Genomic DNA, 22284 nt, shown 5'->3' with positions numbered 1-22284 from the left:
GAAAAATTCGTGCAATGTAAAGTAAACAGAGCCTAGGAAAAAAACAAAAATGTTCATTGACTACTACAGTGTAAATTAAATTGAAGGGACCACAACCATAAGACCATTTAAAGTTTATGTTACAAAATGATTAAACTTGACCTCCCAAAAAGAGTCATGAAAATATACCTCTTTTATTCCCTGATAGATATTGTATATAATATCAGGCTTTTCAGTACTATTTTATGGTTTTGCTAAATTTTTTTCTCTTCCTATTTTTTTTTTTTTTATAATAATTATGAAGGGGAAATTATATCAGTGGCAGCTAGGTGGTGCAGTGGATAGAGTGTTGGGCTTGGAGTTGGGAAGACTCGTATTCATAAATTTGAATCTGCCCTCAAATACTTTCTAGCTTTGTCATTCTGGGCAAGTCACTTAATCCTGCTTGCCTCAGTTTCCTTATCTGTCAAATGAGCTGAAAAAGGAAAGGGCAAACCACTCCATTCTTTGCTAACAAAAACTACCAAATAAGATCACGAAGAGTAAGACATGACTAAAAAATAACAGAACAATAAAAAATAAGAGAGAACTTTTATGGGCTTTCTGGAGGAAAGGTGAGAGAGAGATTTAAACAGGATTATCTGCATTGGAAGAAAAAAGATAATCAAACATTTCTTTTTAAAAAGAAGAGATTTTTTCCCCAGCATTTGTTAAGATGTATAACTATAAATTAACTTACATTATTTTCAGATATGTAGATGTGAGTAAATGATATGAAACCAGTCCGTTGCATATTGGCTTTCTTCCATACTAAGTGTCCTAGTTTTGTATTTCATACACCCATATTCATTTAAAAAATCAGGTTCTGGGTGTGATTTTATCTCTTAAGCTGTCTGCAAGTTTTGGTCTGCTTTTAGGAGTGAGCCTATCCTGAATGGACTTGCCTAAGTATATAAGGTTAAGTTGAGAACTTCTGAGCTTTGTGGAATAGTATACCACTCAGGAACTATGGGAGAGTTATCCTACGGCTTCCTGCTTAGTGTAACCATAGATTTTTTTTTTTCCTGAAAGAGTTTGGTCAGTTAGCTGTTTCTTATATGGTTCTGAACCTGTCCTCTTTGTGGGGCTAGTGCCTCTCTCTGACTTGATCTCCCTGTTATCTCCTCCTCAGGGCAGGGTGCCATTTGCTGTGCCTGATAAAGTGCTGTGGCCCCAACTGTGCGAGGCTCTCAACATGAAGTTCAAGGCAGAAGTTCAGAGCAACCGAGGCCTGACAAAGGAAAACTTAGTGTTCCTGGCTCAGAAGCTATTCAACAGCAGCAGCAACAACATGGAGGATTACAACAGCATGGCTATCTCCTGGTCCCAGTTCAATAGGGTGAGGGGAATGGCGTCAGATTGCTGCACATCTTGGGAGAATCTCACGGTAGATAGCTTGGAGAGCTTTTTCCCAATGTTTCCAGAGCCTCTACCTTTTATCAGTAAAAGACTCCTGGCAACTTTTTTGGGTAAAAGGTCTTCCTGAGACTCATCCAAATTTTTGGTGGAATAAAGAAAATATTATTGGTCACGAAGTTGTTATTTGCATGCTTAAAGCAACTGGACTTGTAAAACCATTTAGTCAATTTTAGTTCTTTATAATAGAACATAGAATTAAATATATAGAATGAAGCAAAACATGAACAAAATAGAGAATAGGGACATGTTCAGCACAAATATATGTTTTATGATGTCTCATTTGCTGTGAACCTTTAAAAAAAAATTTTGTGATACAAAGTTATGCCCCACTGAGATAAAATATCATATTAGCAAACTATTGTATTCTGAGTGATAACCACAACTTTTATTCAAGTATTTTTGTTCAGGTATTCAGAGATCACTTATTCCATCGTTTGGGTTGAGGGGAAGGAAAATGTTGATTTAAAAGTAAATGTTTTCAACATCATTAGGTGAGATAATTCACAGACTATATCGATAACTAGCTCTTATCAAATAATTTTTTATCCATTCAGTTGATTGGACATTGATATCTGAGGTATCATGATGGCCTCATGGATTGGTCGGGTTAGTGACAGTTGAAAAAGCTGCTGTGTTTGAAAGTGGATGTTGTCCTGGAGTGTAACTGCTCCTTGTCCCTTTCAAATCAGTAAATTTATATTAAGTACTTATAGGTGCAATGAAACAAAAATAAGAAGTGACACCTTCATGAAGCCTTTAGTCTAATGGAAGTAATATGATCCATTTACAAACAAGGATGATGGGGCAGATAGGTGGTACTGTGGATAGAGCACCAGCTCTGGAGCCAGGAGTTCAAATTTGGCCTCAGACACTTAGTAGCTGTGTGATCCTGGACAAATCACCACCCTAATTGCCTCCCAAAAAGCTCTTCCCTCCCTCCCCAAAATGGATGAATGCTATATAGAATGTGATGAGACAAAGAAAAAGAGCCCTCTGGAGGGTCTGTGGATATTAGGGAAGATTTCATGCAACTGAGGTGTTGGGCCTGGGCAAAAGGAAAGGATTTCAAAAACTCCCTTCTGAATTTGCTCTTTTGGGGAGTAGGTTTGTTGATAAAACTAAGAGAGGCTTGTTGGTAAAACATAGATACATGAAGGTAGAATGTCACAGATGGTTGTTTTTGGTTGTAATTGTAATTTTTAAAAAAAGAAAAAACTTTTGTTGGGTCACAACACAGGAAAACTTACCTGGACGGAATTACACTTTCTGGCAGTGGTTTGATGGGGTGATGGAAGTATTAAAAAAACATCTCAAGCCTCATTGGAATGATGGGTGAGTCTTTGTTTCTTGTTTAGAAATAAAAAAACTTTTCTTTTTAGGGAGCAAAACTTTATGGGGTTTCTTCTCCTTTTGTTTCTGTGATTAGGGCCATCTTAGGTTTTGTGAATAAGCAACAAGCCCATGATCTACTTATCAACAAACCAGATGGGACCTTCCTTCTTCGATTCAGTGACTCTGAAATTGGGGGCATCACCATTGCTTGGAAATTTGATTCTCGTAAGTATCCTCCTTTGCCCTAACCCACATAAAACACCACCACCAAACAGGCAGTTGCTTCACTTGAAGTTAGCTGCTTTTTTCATAAAGCTGTTTTTCTCTCAATTGAAAAATTAAGCAGTCTTCATTACATTAAATACCCAAAATTATCTTATGCTGCTTTGAGTGGGAGGGGGGGAGTCTTTTCTTAATATTTATATTAGTTTAAAATTAGATCATATAGATAGATGCTCTTGGTACAGTATCAATTAATTCATTTTAATTATATCTTCAATACTTAATAAAACTAAGGGCATCATCATTGGTTATCCCTATCTAGCCTTGAACTTGGAAGTGATATTTCAAAGAGGTTTGAGAGGATCTGCTGGTTTTTATCTTTCACATTGTGAGAAAATAAAAGTAAACTGAAAAAACTATAGTAATATATCAATTTTCCAATAAATATATTTTGTTTTTTAAGAACCGAGGGATGAAAAATTAAGAATTCATTTCCTCCCCAGGGAATTAGAATTTGAGAACTGCATTTGGTGAGGGTTATTCATACCTAGCACACCTAAGGAAAATGTGTGTATTTTGTGGTCATTGACCCTAGTCATTATCTCAGATGTAACCTGAAGATGAATTCCCAGAAAGGGCAATGTGGAAGACAGTGTTCTATAATATTGGTGGACTTGGGAAAGGGAAAGGTTTCCTGTTCCATGTATGGAGTGTCATTTTTCTATTTGTTAATTTAGAGGAAAGGATGTTTTGGAATCTGATGCCTTTTACCACTAGAGACTTCTCAATCCGTTCCCTGGCTGACCGCTTGGGAGATCTGAATTACCTTATCTACGTGTTCCCTGATCGGCCAAAAGATGAAGTATACTCCAAGTATTACACACCAGTTATGTGCGAGTCTGCCACTGGTAACAGAATTCAAATTTTTGATGTGTCTTGTTTTTGTCTCTTTATCTTAGGTAGCAGTATATAAACTCAATTTTCAGTTACTTATGTATTTTATGCAGTTTATACAGTATGGCAAATGTTAATTATGGACTTTCTTTGCTACCTCATCCCTAATGTTAATATCTTAGGGAATGAAAACTCATTTTTAATGCTTGCTTGTACCAAGCCAAATTGAGGAAGTAAATCTTCTAGGAGGAAAAAAATCATAATGCAAATTCCAAAGACAAATGATTGTTTAATTAACAAGCAATTTTTAATATGCACATCTGCTTCCCTCTACTAATATTTATCACCAAGAATTTCCTATTGTATCTATTTCCAGATGGCTTTCTTTGACCAATTCTTTTGTTTAATCTCCTTTACTATTCTGTCACTGCTTGGAGATGTGAGATGCAATACTGGTTATCAAGTCCTAAAGTTCTTTAATCCTGAGTAAGTCAAATTAGGGCGCTTGCATATACAGATCATAAAAAGCTTATTAATCACAAAGCATATTGGTCTGTGGAATTTGATGCTGTTGGAAGAGTACTGAACTTCATCCAAAACATTGATTCAAACTCTAGTACTGCTAGGTACTGGCTGAAGGAATTTGGCCAAGTCATGTAAACCCTGTGAGCTTCAGTCTTTTCTTCCATAAAGTGAGGAGGGTGTTATGAGAATCAGGTAGGATAGCACACAAATCCCTTTGTTACCATTTACTCCATAAATATGAACAGTTAAATCAAACTTCTACTTGCTTCCAGGAAATAATGCTACATTTTCCCATTTCTGAATGTGGTTTTCCATAATTTAGCACTTCACACAAAGATCAGAAGTTGAATAGCTGAGTTTTAATCCTCATGCTAGAAGCAGCTAGGTGGCGCAGTGGATAGAGCACCAGCCTTGAATTCAGGAGGACCTGAGTTCAAATCTGGTCTCAGACACTTAACACTTCCTAATTGTGTGACCCTGGGCAAGTCACTTAACCCCAGCCTCAGAAAACGAATTCTCGGGCTACATTCTTCTAGGATGATTTATATGGGAAATGAGAGAAACAGCCAACATTTAAAATATATATATATCATTGCATGAATAGTTCTCACCTGGGGTGAGCGGGCAAGTGTTTTTTTTCTCAGAATGCCATGAAAATGCCAAACCCTCCACTGTAGGATGGAGACAGGCAAGCAGATGAATGGGGGAAGTATGTTTTCTTATAGGGTGAGCATATCATTAATGCTTAATTTGGATTTGTAACATTGGTTTGTAATTGGAGGAATTTAGTGAAATATGCCAATTAATTGTATCAGTGAAGCCTTTAATTTCCATTCTCTGAATTAAGGCTGCATTTGTCCCTCACTTTCTAGGGTAAAATTGGGGGTTGGACCTCTGGGTGTCTTTGTCTTATGATCCTAAGAGAAAGACTATTTCTGAAAAAGACTCCATTATCTACTCACTTGATAACCACCTTTGTCCTCAATCCCCTTCTCCTTTCTCTCCTTGGCAGCTAAAGCTGTGGATGGATATGTGAAGCCACAGATCAAGCAGGTGGTCCCAGAGTAAGTGCTCAGATCATATGCACATTTGGATTCTTTTTTCTCTCAATAGTATTTTATTTTTTTCCAAATACATGTAAAGATAGCTACATTCATTTTTTTAAAAACTTTGTATTCCAAATTTTTCTCCCTCTCTTGCCTCTCTACTCCCCAAGGACAGCAAATAACCTGATAGAGGTTAAAAATGCTATATTTTAAACATATTTGTATATTTGTCATGTTGAGCCAAAAAAAATCAGACCAAAGGGGAAAAAACCATGAAAGGAAAAAAATTAAAAGGTGAAAATACTATACTTCAAAACACATTCAGTCTCCCTAGTTCTTTTTTTGGAACATACTTGAATTTTTATCTCCATTTATCATGCCCTGCCCCACATATATCTAAACTATTCCATAAATGCCCTGTCTAGTTTTTTCTAGGAAGCCCTGCTGAGCCTGGTTTTTGGGTGCCATCTTGTTTTTGCCCTAACATACTAAGGGCTTCAAACCACAGCTCTTTTTCTCATGAGCACGTAATGTACCTCCCTTTCTGCCTTCCCCAGTACAGAAACCCCAGGATTACCAGTTTATACTACCCCAGACTCAAGTAGTGTATAAAAAAGCTGAGCCTCCCCATATAGAGGCAAAGGACAGAGGGCAGAGGTGGTTTTTCTTGACTAATGCTGACCTAGAATGGGCAATCCTGGGGACAAGATATAGGCCAAGTTTAGCAAAGACAAGCATTTTTTTCTGAAGGCTCATCACAGAAAGGAATTGTTAGTCTTAGAAGCAGAAGAAGAGGCTACTAGGCTCTCTCTCTCCCTTAAGGTCTGTTTCTACTTTAGTCTTTCAGGCTCTGTGGGGTCTTAGGCTATGTTTCTGCTTCTTCCTCCAGGTTTGTCAATGCCTCTGCAGATTCTTCAGGGGCCAGCGCCACCTACATGGATCAGGCCCCATCCCCAGCCGTGTGCTCCCAGTCTCACTATAATATGTATCCACAGAAGTAGGTTGTGTTCTTTTAGGGGCCCAAGGAGGTGGTGACCATTGGAGAACTATTAGGGTCCCCTAGTGGGCTGGAATTTCTTGGTTTAAGGAGGGATTACTGAGTTTAAAAGCCTAGACCTGTCAATCTATTTAGATGGAAAATGCCAGTGGTCACTCTAGGAATGGGGTGGGCTCAATATTGTCCTTCAGCCAGGTATTCTGTGGCCAGGCAGGTGATTTAAATTGGGTCACTGGATACAGCTTTATTAAATGAGTAGTTCTCCGTCTTTCTCTGAGCTAATGCTGGAGTAAAAATCAGCTCAGAGCAGAGGAGGGAGGGCAGTGCCTTCAAACTGCCAAGTGTAGAACACTGGGATTAAGTGGGGGATGAGGTTGCTTTTCGGATTCTGATGTTCTCTCTTCCTTTATCAGCCCTGACTCTGTCCTTGACCCAGATGGGGATTTTGACCTGGACGACACTATGGATGTAGCAAGACATGTTGAAGAACTCTTGCGCCGACCAATGGACAGTCAGTGGATTCCCCATGCCCAGTCGTGACCCCTGACCCCTCCAACCCATAGCTCTTCAGCCCCTGCCCGGAGGATCGCTCTTGTGGATGTTTAATTCCATGAATCGCTTCTCTTTGGAAATAATACTCATAATGTGAAGTGTTAATACTAGTTGTGACTTTAGTATTTCTGTGCATGGTGATGCCAGTGGGGTGGGTGTGAGTGTGTGTGTGTGAGTATGTATGTGTGTGTCTGTGTATTCAAGTGAGGTATTGTTCTCCCCCTTCCCTCCTTTCTGTCCAGGATTTGGCTTTGTTGTCAGGACCTTAGGGACTGTGGCCAATTTCTCTTTACTAAAAGCCAGTTCCTGAGAAAGGCTGAGCTTTGGCTTTGGGAGGGTGGGGATGGGTAGGGGTGGAAGCGAGGTTGCACCTCCTAATCAATGACTTATGTTGCTGTTTCAGCCAAATATTAGTCAAAAAAGTTAACAATTGTTGCCTTTATCTATCCTCTGAAATTTTGATCACTGCCTTTTCACAAAAAAGCGAGGTTTTCTTTCTTTTTCTAGGTTGGAGTGGGAAATTATGATAGTTTGAAAAGATAAATGGACTCGGGGAAAGAGTTGTAGGTTTTCTGTTGGGGATTGATCTTTTTCAAATACCACTTAGCACATACAGGTTCACCTTTTTGTGTGGATTTGCTCCATTGCCGCAGTGAGAACGCATGTATGCATGAATGTTTAGGGATGTGTATGTTTGAAATGGGCATAAGAAAGACTAGCCATATATTGTACATCCTTGTAGTATTAATATCCTGTGCATTTGGGCTATAGTGGAGTACTACACATTAACTTCCCAGGGTTAAAAACAATAATTTGTTAACTGGGATTACCCACAATTTGAATTTGATCATTCAAAGACTTTTCCATCTTTGCTCATTCTCTGAATTGTTGGATACTAAAGTGTGAGGGTTTTGTTTTGTTTTGTTGTTTTTGTTTTTGTTTTTGGTTGCTGTTGTTTTTTAGGATCACTTTAAGGGTTATGGATTTTATAAATGTTAGATGCCCTTTTGTTTTTTCTAAAATGTATCCTCTTCATTTCCCTCCTACCTCTCCCTACTCATGTGTCATCAGAATTGTCTCTTTTTACCCCAGGTCCTATGCCAGTCATACCCATTGTCACTTGCATTTCCTTCCAGTGTTTACACCAGTGAGTGTCTTGAAGATTTGATGGCATGAATGTCATCTGAACCAAAGGCTAGCTTGTTGAATTTGAAGTCTGTGGTCCACCCATGTGTGGTTGTGGGCAGTGATAGAGGTTTGAGGGTTTTGGTTTATTTGTGATGTTTTTGGTTTTGTTTTGGTAAACAGGAAAAAAAAAAAAAGGAAAAATGAAATTAAGCCTAGCATAATGTTGACTCATGGTAGTTTCTTCGTTAGCTTCTTCCTACTGAGGAGATGTGGGCTATGGCTGGGATGTGTAGCTGGACATAGGTAGGGGAATGAGCAGACACAGCCTATGGGTAGGCCTATGAGGTTCTTCCCCATCTCCCTCTCTCCAAGAGAAGGGCACATGGCCATACCCAGGAGAGTTATGTCACTAAAAACCTTATTTTTATACTTGCTAGTAAATAAACAGATATTTTTTTAACAAAAAAGTTATGAATTTATCAAGTATCTTGATGTTGATGGAGAAATATTCCTCTTTAGTAAAGTATTTATTGGAAGGTAACTTTTTAAAAGCCACTGTGTGTTGGCCTTGGCTCAGTTTTATATGTTGATTATTTTTTAACCTGGGCATCCATACCCCGGCACTGCCAGGCAGCAGGAGCATCTCTTTGCCCTTCCTGGAAGTAGATCAAACTCTCCAGAAACACCAGCATTGGCTGTGGGATGCTGTTCACCTCAGTAGGTGGACTTAATTAGGACTCTAGTCCTGAAGTTGGAGGATGGGGGGAAAGAGGAAGGGGAAAGTCCATGTTTCCTAGGTACCCAGACCTATGATAAAGAATCCATAAAATGACTCTCTAGCTTTCTTACTTCCTTATTTCCCTTCTCTGACCCTGAAGCCTGGAGTAGCTCAGCATGAAAATTCAGTTCATGTTTTGGCAGCCTGTGCCCACCAGGGGGCAACACCACAATAGCATCATATCTGAGATGGTCTGGGAAAGAGCAGAACAAGGGGAAACCATAGAAATGTGTCTCTCTTTCCTGGCCTCCGCCCAGTTTCTTGCTGAAGAAGATTCTTGGAAGTGGTGATGCTCTTAAACCTCACTCGCTCCCGCAATTGCAACTCTCCGGGGACACCAGACTTCCCAGAAAGCATGAGACCTAGCACTTGCTTAGCTGCCCTCACTCTTCCAGAAGCTGCTCCTGCGAGAAATTTGGGACTGAGATTATAGATTGTTTTCTTTCTCTCCCTCCCCCTTTGCAAAATACAGAGCCAAACTTTTGTTCGTGCTGATTATTGATGAAAGTCAAGTTTTGACCATTTCCCTTACCCTCTTTACCCCACCCCCTCACAGAACAGTAGCATAAATGTTTCAACAGTGTGTGGTATACACAGGGTTTTGTGAGGATGGGAATACCCCAAAAGGGAGTATAATTTAAATAAGAGAATACTTTTGATAATTTTTCTTTTTAAAACTTTGTGAAATTATTTCAGATACATATTTTAGTGTTGAAGCAGATTCATATATAGCCAGCCACCAATAAAGTATTGTGTACAATTTTGGGCAGTCACAAAATTGTGTATTTTATGTTACAATAAAGGCCTCCTGAAGAGACAATATCTTTTTCAGTTTATTTCTTTCTTCCATATATGTGCAGAGTTTTGGAGTATGGGGGAAGGTAAGGATAGCAACACTGATAAGACTGTGAGAATGGGCTTTTAAAAATGAGACAAAGTCAACACATGTCAGAACTGCTGTAACGGGATTTCTTCAGCTCAGAAGTAGAATGAAATTAATTTTTTTTTAAAGAACTCAATGTTAAAACACTTGGAAAATGGTTTAATGATGTTTACAACAGAAATGAACTGTACAATTATAAGTTTTATATATATATATATATATAAAATTACAGCAGACAAATGCATCTACACAAAAATCTACCATTTCATTCTGATTCACTATCATCTACACAATCTCTCCAAGCCCACAGTCCCCTGTAGGCAGTCCCTGGAGTAGGAGGGTGAGAGGAGGGGGGTGTCATAAAGGGTACTTTTAAAGAGAAAGCACCACCAGTATAGAATGAAATTCTTGAATGGACCTGCGGACCCATCTCCTCCTTAGGGATAAAGCATATTCAAACCATGTCAGATACCCAGTTTTGGAGAAGATTCCATCTTCCTTTAATGCTTAACTCCAACATGTCAGCTCTTGTCATTCAGAGTGTTATTTATATTCAGTTCTACAAATATATATCTATTATCTGTATAATAACCTGACGGTTTCAAAATTTATCACCTTGAAGGCAGCCTGATAATCAGCCATTCCAAATTTAGCCAAGCCTCTCCTCTGAGATGAATGAGAAGTCAATTTATTGACCCAGTTTTCACATATAACACTTCCGGTTTGGTTTAAGGAGTTATGAAACTTTTTTGCCCTGACAACCTTAGATTGACAGCTCCAAAATTCTATATATGACATAAATCCTCACTATGGCTACTTTAGCTAGTCTTTTGTGTAACCATCTTTATGGAAGAACCTAAGGAATGACCTGATCTGATCAATTTTTATCCCTGTCCTAGTTCTCAGTAAGGTGAATGAGCTTTACATTAGGGAAGCTCAAAATCATTGTCTTTCTCCTGCCAGAAAAAAAAAAAAAAAAAATATATATATATATATATATATATATCTTTTGCCTCGATGTTTCCCCACTTAGTAGATTTAAAGGTCATTCCCACAGTTGCCTAGAGACTGCCATCTCAGAATTAGAGAATCTTCTGAACATCACATAAGGATTAGGTTCAAAACCCAGTTCCTACTTATTACTCATGTGACCTTAAATGCTTTCCTTCTCTGGGATTCAGTTTCCCTTTGTAAAATAAGGATCACAATTTCAGAATAGAAGTAGTTTTCTAATGGAACATACCTGGAAAGGAATCCATACCATAGCACATTCCATACGTGGTTATTCAGCCTTTGCCTAAAGAACTCTATACTGCCCAATGTAGCTCTTTCTATCCAAAATTAGTTTTTCCTGATAATAAAACTAAATTTGCTTCCTTTTAACTTCTACTTAAAGCTTCTAGTTTTGCCCCTTCGGGTCAATGGGAACATTTCTAATCTATCACCCACAGGACAGCATTTCAAGTATTTGAAAATAACTCTTCCCTACCTAATGCTCCCCATCCCACACTAGTTTCCAAGCTAAATGATCAGTTCTTCACAAGCTTTAACTTGGTCTCCAAAATGCTGATGACCCTCCTCTTTGTATATTCTTCATTTTATCAATGTTTTTCCTAAAATGTAGCACCCCAAACTGAACATAGCATTCTAAATATAGTCTGATCCAAATGACACACAACCAGACTCTCACCTTCTTTATTCTGGAACCAGTGCTTTCAGTGCAGTACAAGATTACATTAGCCTTTTCTGACTGCCATATCAGTGTTAACTTAATTGAGCTTTCAATCCCCTAAAATCCCCAGGTGTTTTTCAAACTTGCTTAACTATTCTCCCACTTTAGTACTCATGAAGTTGATTTCTTAAACCCAAAGATATGACATTTTTCCCTATTAAATTTAATCTTGATTTCACCCAAGATAAGCTTTTCAAGGTTTTTTGAGGGGTTTTTTGTTTTTGTTTTTATTTTTTGTTTTTTTTGATCCTGGCAATCTTCTAGTAGATTGGCCATCTGCAAATTTGATAAAGTTGTCTTTTATCAAGTCATTGATAAAAATGTTAAGTATTATGCCACTTTATTGAAATCCCTCATCCAAGACCATCTTTTATGTAAGATGAATGTTTATGTAGAATGAGTAACTTGCTCAGGCTCCTTTGCTAAAATTTAGGTAAATTTTCTCAAATCAGCTAGATAACTCCAAAAGAAAAAGGAAATAAGATTTATCTGGCATAGCCTACTTTATTTGTTTTTTACTTTTAATTATATCTTATTTTCTGCTCTGTATTCTCTCCAACCCCCCCTTGTCCATCTCCCCTTTCCCCCATTGAGAGGAAAAACCTATTACAAGTCGTTAAACTATTAGTTAAAAATTCTCAAGTTGACTATGTGCAAAAAAAAATTATCAATCTGCACACTAAGTCCATTATCTCACTCATTAAAAGTAATGTGCTTCTTCATGAATCATCTGAATTGTTCTGATCAGTTCCTAAGTCTCTCAGAAGTTGTTTGTCTTTGCAATGTTATTAGCATTATAAAAGTTGCTCTCCAACTCACTTCATTTTTTTTATTTTTTTGCTGAGGCAATTGGAGTTAAGTGACTTGCCCAAAGTCACACAGCCAGGAAGTGTTAGGTATCTGAGGTTGTATTTGAACTCAGGTCCTCCTGACTTCAGGGCTGGTGCTCTGTCCACTGTGCCACCTAGCTGCCCCTATTCATTTTATTTTGCATCAGTTCACACAGGTCTTCCTAGGTTTCCTGAAACTATCACTTCATCATTTTTCTTATAGCACAATAATATTCCATCACATTAACGCACCACAACTTGTTCATCATTACTCAATAAGCACCCCCTCAGTTTCCAAATCTTTGGCATGATGGCCTATACCTTTCCCCCCACTTTAATTATTTATTTTTAACATTTATTTTTAAAAATTCTCTCCCTCCCGCCCACCCCTCTTCATTAAGAAAAGACAATTATACACGTGAAGGCATACAAAACATTTCCATATCAATTATGTTGGGGCCAGGGAAGCAAAAAAAAAAAAGTGCAGGAAAAAGTATGTTTTAGTCTGCACTCAGACTTCATCAGTTCTCTCTGAAGGTGAATAGAATTTTTCATCATGAATCCTTTAGACTTGTCACGGGTCATCGTATTAATCAGAGTAGCTAAGTCTTGATCATCATTACAAGATGTTGTAACTGCCGGGTTCTTCCAGTTCTGCTTACTTCACTTGTTCCTATTCTCCCAGTTTTTTCTGAAATCACTTTGTTCCTCATTTCTTATATCACAATAGTTTTCCATGATGGCCTATTTTTTGTTAGTATTTTCATTTTTAATAGCATTTTTAGTTTTCCAAATACCTGTAATACTTTTCAATATTCATTTTTGTAAAACTTTGTGTTCCAAAATTTTCTCCCTCTCCTTTTTGCCTTCTCCCCAAGGCAGCAAGCAATCTGATAAAAGCTAAGTATGTGCAATTTTTTTTTTTTTTTTTTTTTTTTTGCTGAGGCAATTGGGGGTGACGCTAGGAAGTGTTAAGTGTCTGAGGTTAAATTTGAACTCAGGTCTTCCTGGCTTCAGGGCTGGTGCTCTCACTGAGCCACCCCAATGCCCCTGTATAGTTCTTTTAAACATATTTCCACATTTGTCATGCTGTGCAAGAAAATCAGATCAAAGGGGAAAAAATGAAAAAGAAAAAAAACAAACTACAACTAAAACAAGGTAAAAATACAACGCTTCTGTCCACATTCTCTCTTGGCATTTCCCACACCAAGTCTATTGGAATTGCTTTGAAAGAGTGCCTTGTGGAAAGAATCATGTCCACAAGATGGCCTATTCTTGATGGAGTCGTGCTAATTCTTTGAGATGTTTTCTAGATGTTTAACCACCGTCCCTTTAGTAATAAAGTTTTCCCAAAGTTCGGAGATTTTAATCTCTATCTTTGAAAATCAGTATGTTTGATCTCTCCAGGCCTGCATGTGTATGGCTTAATCCTGGGTCCCAAGATCACTAGTGGGGGGACTAGCCCAAAGGAGGAGTGCCAGGCCTATCGGCAGGAAGCCCCAGGTCTCAGTTTGACCCCAGACACTGAGAGGTGGGTGACCCTGGGTCACCAAGAGCGGACATGGCTCCACAAATGACCAACAGCCCCGACCACATCTGTGTCCGAGGAGAAGGCCTTTCCCCAGGCTGTTTCCCTAGGCTCCCAACTCCTCTTTCCCCTCTGCTCTTTAACTCAGTAGCTGCCAGGCTCTGAGGCTGCAAGGCTGGCTGGGAAAGCTCCGAGACCTAAGAAACAGGTGTCTATTTGCATTCTGCCCGCACACCAGAGCCCCTTTCCCACTTGCTCCCCTGCTTTTGTTTTCTGATCCAGTTTTCCTCTTCCCCTCCCCTTAAAGCCCTGGGCTAGCAGTGGAGCACAGCCGGTCCCTTTAAGACACCCCTTCTACTTTTCAGAACCCCCCACCCCCACCCCAGCACAAATGCAGAGCCCGATTGCTGCCGAGCCACTAGGTTTCCCCGGCCGAGCCCTGCCCTTTAAAACTTCAGCTCTTTCTGGTCCGGAAGAGGAACGTTATTTCCGGAAGAAACCCGGAAGGACCCTTAGAAACTGGGGTATAGGGAGGAGATGAGACACTCGCTGGAATCAAAAAGGAAGTAGGAGCACAGAGCAAAAGTAAAAAAGGGGTGAAAGGAGGGGGATTGGAGCCGTGGTGTGTGCTGGGATAGCACGGAGCGGAGGGGAGGTAGGTGGGGAAAGTGAGATCAAGATGGCCAGAGAGGCGGGACCGGAGTTCGGGCAGGATGCTCCCTGCGGCCCCCCTTTCCTTGGAGCCCGGCTCTCCCCCTGGGCCCCGTTTGCCTCAGTTACCCCCGGGGTGCCACGAGCCAGGGAGAAGCAGCTATGATTCCCCTGTTACTCTCCTAGAACCTCCCATGGAGATGCTGCTGCTGCTGCTGCTGCTGCTGTTTCTGCCCTTGACCCTGCTCTGGTGGCAGAGGTCCCGAAGGCTGAGGAAGGCCTGGGGCCACCGAGTGGCCTTAAGAGCCCTGGGCTGGGCAGCAGCCTGGACCATGTGGCGACTGGAGGAGAGCACCAGACATGCCCATCAGAGCCAGAAGCAGACACTGCAGCGATGTCTTCAGGGACCTCAAACTGCCACCTGCCTCCGAGAGGAAATACCAGGTGGGTTTTTCCAAAGGACTCTGGGAAAAGTTCCCAGATTCAGTACAATGGCAATAATAGCATTTATATAGAGCTATGAGGTTGCAAGGTAAAAATGCTCTCTTAAAACTCACAATGATCCTGGGAGTAGGAGTATTTTACAGAGGAGGAAACTGAGGCAGAATCCAGTTAGGTGACTTGCCAGGGATCACATGGCTGGAGATTCTGACTCCTAAGCCCAGCATTCTCCATCGCACCCTCTAAATTCCCACATCCACTAACAGAGGGAGAAAGTGCTGGACATTTTAGATCTTTGTTTCTCACTTGAAAAAATTCGAGATTTGGACCAAAGTCCTTTCCGTCGCTAAATTTATAAACCTCTGAATACAGAGCACATAGACTTAGAGGAACCACACACATGGGAACATCTGGGCCCAGCAGTCCCCTTCCAGTGGGGTCTTAGAATAAGAGGGACCCCCACAGAGAGGCCCTTTGCCCAGCCGATCAGCTCCGTAGAGGGATACTGGCCTGACGGATGCTCCCTGTTGTGGGTCCGGAGGCTCTCCCGTCCCCAGCCTTGGTCTCCTCCCAAGCCAGCCCTAGAGGCTCTTTCCTCTGGCACTTCTGGACAAAGGTGCTCCTCCCACCTTCCTCCCCTGTCCCCCAAGCCCTCCCACACAGGGGATTCTGACCCGAGTATTTCCCTGGGGGGGTATCTTTGATCATCACAGACTTGGACAGTTTCCGGAATCAGTTCCCTCTCGTTTGGCCTTGCCTGGACCCCCACAGCAAGACAGGGGGCTCGGGTGAGGGCTTGGCAAAGCTGCAGCATCCGCCGTCCAACCCTACCTCGTGGGAGTCTTCTTTACAGGTAGCCAGGGAAAGTGGGAAGGGTGTCTCCAGGGGAAGAAGGCATCCCACCAAGAGCCCTGAAGCTCACCTCCCCCTGGGAGGTTTGGCTCTGAGACGGCAGATCCCCCAGTCCAGGCTTGTGATGGGAGTGGGAGAGTTCAAGCCGAGCCTTCTCCAGCCCTGCTTGTCTCTCTTTCCAGATCACATTGCTGAGTTTCAATTCTCTGAAAGAGACGTATCCAGGGGCACTGGTCCCAGGAGGCACTGCCCGTTTGACCCTCACTTCCCCCTGGCCTTGCTCCCTCCCCTGGCCCCTGAGGCCCCTGGCCTGGGCTTGTCCCCCCACGGCAGGAGCAGGGGACCCCCGGACACTGCTTTTAGCAGCTCTTGGAGCCAAGGATGTGCAGGTGCTAGAGGCCGGGACAGCCACGGAGTTGCTGGATGTCTTCTGCTGCCTTGGGGCTGACTGGGAGGGCCTGGTGGAAGCGGTGGCTGCTGGCCAGCTGGGATTCTCACCCCCGGCCCCCGACCGGGCAGCAGAGCTGAAAATCGAACTGGAGCAGGGCCCCCAGGGCCTGGCCCGAAGGCTCTGGCCCCAGCTGCAGGTGGTGGTGACCACAGACGCAGGGGGGCAAGATGTGGCCAAGGCCGCCTTGGGGGCTACCTGGTGCCAAGGGGTGCCTTTCTTCTCACCTGCTTATGTAGCTGCCGGAGGTCAGGGGCTTGGGAGAACTCTGGAGGGGGCCCCGCAGGGAGTGGAGCCAACTTAGTCAGGTTGGATGGAGGAGATTTGGTCCTGCAGGAAGAACAAGCAAAAACCCAAGCATAGGAACGGGAAGGGTCAGAGCCCATCAGGAGACACTGGACTAGGCCCTGTCCTTCCCCTACAGGTGGGCAGCAGGGGAGGGAATATCCCATGATGCCTCTCTCCAGGCACTCCTCCCACAACCCTCATTGCCACATAACCGGTTTGGGGAAGCAAAGGGAAGGGTCTGTTCCTGGCTCACTGTTTATTCTCTGCCCCACCTTCATCCCATGCTCAGGTGTGATCGGATTGAACCTCTGCCCAAAGCAGCGGAAGCCAGGATACCTTTTACTCCCAGGACCTCCCTTTGTGGAACTGCTCCCAGCCTGGGAGAGGAGCCAAGAGGAGGTCCCCTGCACGCTCCTGTTAGGGGAGGCTCTGCAAGGGAAAGAGTATGAGCTGGTGCTGACCAGTGGTGCTCGCCTCACCAGGTGATGTCCGCCCCCCAGGCCCTGCCTCACCTTTTCTCCTGCAGACCTTGCACTGGCGAGGTGAAAGAGGGAGGAAGAGTAAACAAAGGGACTCCTGGTAGAGCAGGGAAGGATGGAGGCATGAGGCTCTCCCCTGCCTTATTTATCCCTTTCTTATTACCACTTCACCCCCTCTCTTTGCCATGCATAGGTGCCCCCTGGGGGATGTGGTCCAAGTCATTGACTTCTACAATCAATGTCCTATAGTCAGATTCGTCCGCAGGTGAGTGACCTACTGAGGGAAATGCTAAAGGGTTTTTCCAGGGGATTTCAGAGGAGACATTGAGACATCCAGACCAAGACAGAGCCTTGGACTGAAAGGTTCCCCTGCTGAGAAGTCTGGAAGAGATCCGGCAGGATCTTCCCAACTGAGAGACTCCACAGAACAGTTTCTCCTTAATCCCAAATCCTGGCTTCCTTCTAAACTAGCCCCAAAATCTTCTCTCTGAAACTCCTGGGAGGTTCTTGTCAGCCCCTTCCTGAGAATTAGAAGAGAGAGTGTCCCTGAATGTTCCTCTCCTTGGGAAGCTGATCTGACCCCCTTGGTCCCTCCCCACCCTCCTCTCACCATAGGCTGGGTCAGTCTCTCAATGTCCGAGGTGAGGGCGTTTCTGAAGATGTGTTCTCCGGGGCATTGCTCTGTGCCGTGGGGCTCTGGCCAGGGGCCAAATTGCTGGATTACTGCTGTACAGAAAGTAGCATTGTGGGTAAGACATTTTCCTATCTCCCCCTCCTGAGGTCATGCTGCCCAGTCCCCTATCTTTGTAGGAGGTGCCCCTCACCACCATTCTGCCCTTACTTCCCACTGCCCAGAGTTACTGATATCTCCCAGGCAGATGGCAACTCCTTGTTTCTTGATAGAAATCCTCTCCCAGAGTCTAATCTTCAGCCCTTCTGGAGTGCTATTTCCCTTCCTTTTTCTTTCTCTTACGAAATAGCAGTTTTCTGTTCTCCACTTTCAAGCCCAAATATGCCCCCATCCTCCCCCAAAAAACCTGTCCCTTTTCTCCACGTACCCCAAGATGGGAACTAAGGAGAGATAAGAACTCTCTTAGAGATCCCTCAAGTAAAGAGTGAATTTTCTACAGGCTCCTTCTCCGATGCCTCTGCTCCTCACTATGAAGTATTTGTAGAACTGAGAGGAGTAAGGGGCTTGTCTGAGGACCATCGACACAAGGTAAGAGAGTAAGGAAAAAGGGGCTGTGGTTTCCCTACCCCAGGTCCTTGGATTCATTTGGGTTGAGGAGAGAGAGCTAATCAGAAAAGAAAATGAAGGATCCTAATGAAGGAGAGAGAGATGAGAGACCCTAAGATCTTTTCTAGCTGTGATAAGTCCATAATCTGTAGCCTCAGTCACAACCCATCCTACACCCTATAAACACACTCTGGCCTAAGCTTTGTTTGTTCTTTCTATTCCCAGCTCGATCACTGCCTCCAGGAAGCATCCCCCACCTACAAGTCTCTCCGTTTCCGAGGCAGTATTGGACCTGCCCAAGTCCACCTGGTGGGCCAAGGGGGCTTTAGTGAACTTCGGACTCTCCTTTCCTCCTCTCCCTCATTTATGCCCTTTTCCTCCTTTCCCCCAGAGATGCCCCGAATCCTGAAACATAGAGACCTGGTCCAGTTTCTGCTAAGGAGGGTGGTGTCTTGAGTGTTCTCAGGCCCCACCTCCATCACAGGACGTCTCTCTCTCTCATCTGTCTCTGTGGAAGCCCATAATCCAGGGGTCTTTCTGATTCTAGGCAGTCACCCTATTATCTTTTTGCTTTCTCAAAGTGGGAAAAAAATCTCATTTGGGAACCGTTGTGGTCCCAATCCAGGCTAAGTGATATTAACTTTAACTGCTGGGCAGACAGTGGGGGAGGTACACTTACCAGAGATGAAGGTGCCGGGAGGTGAGGGACATTGTTCCCCCTTTCCTTCCCTCAGTAGAATGGATCTGGTGTCTTGCTCTCTCTTCACTGACTTGATTTTTAAACATAGGGGATAGAGATGACATTGGGCCTGTGATTTCATATATATAATATAAGGGATCTTCTGAATGAGGAAACACTCTCTAAGAGCACTGAGAGGTTGTGATTTTCCCAGGCTCTCACAGCCCATATGTGTCTAAAGTTAGGTTTGAACCTGAATTTTCCTGACTCCAAGGCCAACTTTCTCTCTGTTTCACCACACTATCTATCCATCTCTAAGAGATATGGTGTAAAATCGGAGATTGGAAAGCTGTTGGCAAGTCAATCTCCCTTCTCAATCCTCTAATAAGTTTGGAGCCTCTAAATGAGAAACTGACCACTCTCCCCTCCCCTCTTCTCACCCTCACTGCCTTTACCATAATTTGGCCGCAGCCCCATCCCAATTATCCAGTCCCCAGTTCTCAAGAGTCTGAATTGACAGCTGGCCAGGTAGCATGTTGGGGTAGTGTTCTCAGAGGCCTGTGACAAGAACACCGTTTGCTATAATGTCCAAACTGGAAGGAAGCTTTAGAAAGCACCTCATTTTAGAGAAGAAGAAACTGAGTCCCAGAGAGATTAAGTGATTGGCTAAAAGCTGTACAGCTAGTTTGTGGACAAGCCAGGAGCCAGACCCTGCCTTCTATTTTTTTGGCTAGGAAATCAGGGTTACAGGACTTGTTCAGGGTCACACAGCTAGTAAGTGTCAAGTGTCTGAGGTGAGACTTGAACTAGGGTCACTGATGCTAGTGCCCTACTGACAGGTTACACCTAGCTTCCCCCAATGCATTATTCTTTATTTCTATTTCACTACTGTTATTCCTTCTGCCTTGGTGTTAGGGGAGAAATAACAGGGGGTGGAGGGATGGGGGCAGTGGGATCAATAATACTAAAAGACCATAGGAAATCTAACTAGTCCCTCAGCCTAAGCAAAAGATGGCCCATGCTTCCAAAGAACTCTCTCAACAAGCCAGGTCACAATAAACTTGCCTAGACATATATGTATGATGATTCTATGTCTCAGAGTTGCGGCAAGGTGAAGTGGAAGGGGAAAAGGGTTATTTCTGAAACTAGGGGAGAAGGGAGCTGAAAAAAGGGAATACGGGGGTAGATGAGGGCATTTTTTTTCTCCTGAAAAATAATGCTTTGGAGCCTTGAGGAGACAAAGAGATGAGAATAAAGAGCTACTAATAATTCATCCTTTTCCCTCGCCACATATAGCTTATGCATTATGACCAGGACAAGACACAGCATCTGCCCCCCCTCCCACTTTTCACCATGTCCTCTAATTAGTTTAACGACCCTCACTTCCCCTCAGCCTCAGCCTCATTGTCCCCAGATAGAGCTGGCTCTGCTTTTGTGTTCTTGGATTCCTGGATCTGCAGTTGCCTTATTAATGCCCAGCGACGGTGTCATCTCCAGGGAGCTCTCCATCTTCCCAGGACCCAGACACCGTCACTCATTCATTCTTCCATTCTCAGCCTGGAGACGAGCCCCTTTCCAGGATGGTATTCTGGGTTCTGGCTTTGTCTGACCCAGGGGATGTGCGTAGATGCCCATCCCTCCCCCCCACAAGCCACAGTCACTATAAGCCTTGGGACGAGAGCTGCTCAGTCACTGCTACCCAGCATCTGCCTGGCTCTGTGCCCGTGACTGGACATCCTGACAGCTCCTGGCAGCCCCTTTCTCCAGGGCTCCTGCACTATGGATCCAAGCACTTCAAAGGTAAAGGCCTCGGGGATCTGAAAGAAGGGAACAGGAGGCACAGGGCAGGACGGGACCACCTCACTTCTGGTGGGAAAGCCTAGTCTGACCTTATGGAGGCTTAAGAGTCTCCAGCTTGGGACGGTGTTCAGCACCTGGTCGTGGTCCCTATGCCAGGCAGCTGGAAAGTAAGGAGTGGGTGAGGTCATAACCCTAGGTCTGAGCAGCAGCTCTGGTCCCACAGGAGTGACTGTCAAAAGGAAAAGGATTCCTCTGTGGCCTTCAGACTTCTCTCTGATTTATGAACCCAGTTCACTCTGTGTGCTCCATTCTTCTCTGGGGGAGAGGTAGATCAGTTGGGGAAGCAAACAGTATAAGGTGAATTCTCACTTCATAAAAAGACCAATAGATTTGTCGGAGATGGACTCTGGGATGGAGAGCAGATGGATGGGCGTCATGGCCTATATCCATTCATAGGAATAGTGGAGGCCCCCAAACCCCATTGCTATGGCAGGCACAATTTATTTCCCCTTCCCCCTTTCACCTTTCCTTATCTCATTTTTATTTATTTTTTGCTTTTCCTTATCTTAATAAGAGTGAATTCGGTAAGACCTCCCAAAGGGGGGGGAGTTCCAGATCCATACCCTTGGTCCCCTAGAGCACAAACCCCAGTTTTCAGAAATTCCATTTTCTACAAACTTGTTACTGGGACTGAAATTTCTAGGTGGCAGTTTCTTGGAGATGGGAGTCGTGAGTGCTGGTTTGGGGACAGTGGTAGGGGTGGGGAGGGCTTGCCCTCCTGCCCAGCGTGCCCACTCTCCCTTCACTCTCCCCCCCACAGGCTCCCTGGGCCACCGTGACGCTGCTGCTCCTGTTGCTGGTGCTCCCGGCCTTGCTCCCGGCCCGGGCGGCAGCTCAGCCCATGCCCAACTGCTGCCGGCAGAAAACCTGCTCCTGTCGTCTCTACGACCTGCTGCACGGAGCCGGCAACCACGCGGCGGGCATCCTCACCTTGGGGAAACGGAGGGCGGGCCTCTCTGGGCTGCAGGGACGGCTCCAGAGGCTCCTGCAAGCCAGCGGCAACCACGCCGCAGGCATCCTCACGGTGGGGCGCCGGGCTGGCGCCGGCGGAGAGCCCCTCTCCGGTCCCTCCGGAGCGCCGGGCTACAGCAGCTGCTCCCGGGGCCCTGGCACTGGCTCCTGCGCCGGGCATCTGTGTACCGACAGCCCCGCAGCACTAGACACGGTCCAGGGCTGGCTGGGGGCGTAAACCGCGGAGGCAAAAGCTTACCTGCAGCCCCTCCCCAAGCAATCGCGCCGTCCGAACCCTGGCGCACTCCCAGACTCCCAGGCGGGCTGCTCCGTGACCCCCTCGTTTGGGCAGTGGCCAGGGCAGGGGCGGGGGTGGGAACTCTTCTTAATTTCCATGTTGTTCGGGCCTCAGATGAGGGAATAGGAGAGACAGGTGGGTTTCTCCCCGCCTCCTCTCAGCCCCAGGTCTTTGCTCCACCCCAGGAACTGGGGAATAAAGATGACTCAAGCTGAA

The 22284-nt window shown here is 44.1% G+C and overlaps 3 protein-coding genes across 15 annotated transcripts in view; all 3 read left to right on the top strand.

Moving 5' to 3' along the window:
• STAT5B (signal transducer and activator of transcription 5B) overlaps positions 1 to 9731 on the top strand; it is a 75881-nt gene extending 66150 nt beyond the window's left edge. For all 9 annotated transcript variants that reach the window (XM_074261569.1, XM_074261568.1, XM_074261565.1 and 6 more), the window contains 7 exons: positions 1151 to 1357; positions 2675 to 2769; positions 2864 to 2994; positions 3729 to 3899; positions 5423 to 5474; positions 6346 to 6453; positions 6867 to 9731. In XM_074261569.1, coding sequence (XP_074117670.1) covers positions 1151 to 1357; positions 2675 to 2769; positions 2864 to 2994; positions 3729 to 3899; positions 5423 to 5474; positions 6346 to 6453; positions 6867 to 6993 — 891 coding nt within the window. In that variant the 3' untranslated portion in view covers positions 6994 to 9731. The remainder of the gene's footprint in view (positions 1 to 1150; positions 1358 to 2674; positions 2770 to 2863; positions 2995 to 3728; positions 3900 to 5422; positions 5475 to 6345; positions 6454 to 6866) is intronic.
• Positions 9732 to 14345: 4614 nt separating this feature from the next.
• GHDC (GH3 domain containing) lies at positions 14346 to 20033 on the top strand. Of its 5 annotated transcripts, none has more exons than XM_074261576.1 (9): positions 14346 to 14469; positions 14722 to 14979; positions 15690 to 15829; positions 16011 to 16524; positions 16854 to 17046; positions 17237 to 17308; positions 17659 to 17792; positions 18174 to 18262; positions 18506 to 20033. In XM_074261576.1, exons 2-9 carry the CDS (start codon positions 14730 to 14732, stop codon positions 18734 to 18736), a joined length of 1623 nt encoding a protein of 540 aa, XP_074117677.1. In that variant the 5' UTR covers positions 14346 to 14469; positions 14722 to 14729; the 3' UTR covers positions 18737 to 20033. The 5 variants fall into 5 exon arrangements, with proteins under 5 accessions (XP_074117677.1, XP_074117678.1, XP_074117674.1 ...); XM_074261577.1 differs by having other exon boundaries at positions 14357 to 14450; XM_074261575.1 differs by having other exon boundaries at positions 14365 to 14539.
• A 128-nt stretch (positions 20034 to 20161) lies between these two features.
• Positions 20162 to 22284, top strand: HCRT (hypocretin neuropeptide precursor). Its single transcript, XM_074261578.1, has 2 exons — positions 20162 to 20759; positions 21580 to 22284. The coding sequence occupies exons 1-2, from the start codon at positions 20739 to 20741 to the stop codon at positions 22006 to 22008; spliced, it is 450 nt and encodes a 149-aa protein (XP_074117679.1). The 5' UTR covers positions 20162 to 20738; the 3' UTR covers positions 22009 to 22284.

Source organism: Sminthopsis crassicaudata, chromosome 4, assembly GCF_048593235.1.
Source record: "Sminthopsis crassicaudata isolate SCR6 chromosome 4, ASM4859323v1, whole genome shotgun sequence".
NCBI lineage: Eukaryota > Metazoa > Chordata > Mammalia > Dasyuromorphia > Dasyuridae > Sminthopsis > Sminthopsis crassicaudata.
The sequence above is the reverse complement of the archived record's forward strand: the minus strand, read 5'-3'. Positions and strand labels throughout refer to the sequence as shown.

Excerpts from the sequence above, each read along its gene's own strand:
- GHDC (XM_074261572.1), top strand. The coding sequence starts at position 14,598 with ATGCTCCCTGCGGCCCCCCTTTCCTTGGAGCCCGGCTCTCCCCCTGGG. Across the intron at positions 16,525-16,853 it reads TGCTTATGTAGCTGCCGGAG|GTGTGATCGGATTGAACCTC; the intron begins GTCAGGGGCTTG and ends TCCCATGCTCAG. Across the intron at positions 17,047-17,236 it reads AGTGGTGCTCGCCTCACCAG|GTGCCCCCTGGGGGATGTGG; the intron begins GTGATGTCCGCC and ends TGCCATGCATAG.
- HCRT (XM_074261578.1), top strand. The coding sequence starts at position 20,739 with ATGGATCCAAGCACTTCAAAG. Across the intron at positions 20,760-21,579 it reads TGGATCCAAGCACTTCAAAG|GCTCCCTGGGCCACCGTGAC; the intron begins GTAAAGGCCTCG and ends TCCCCCCCACAG.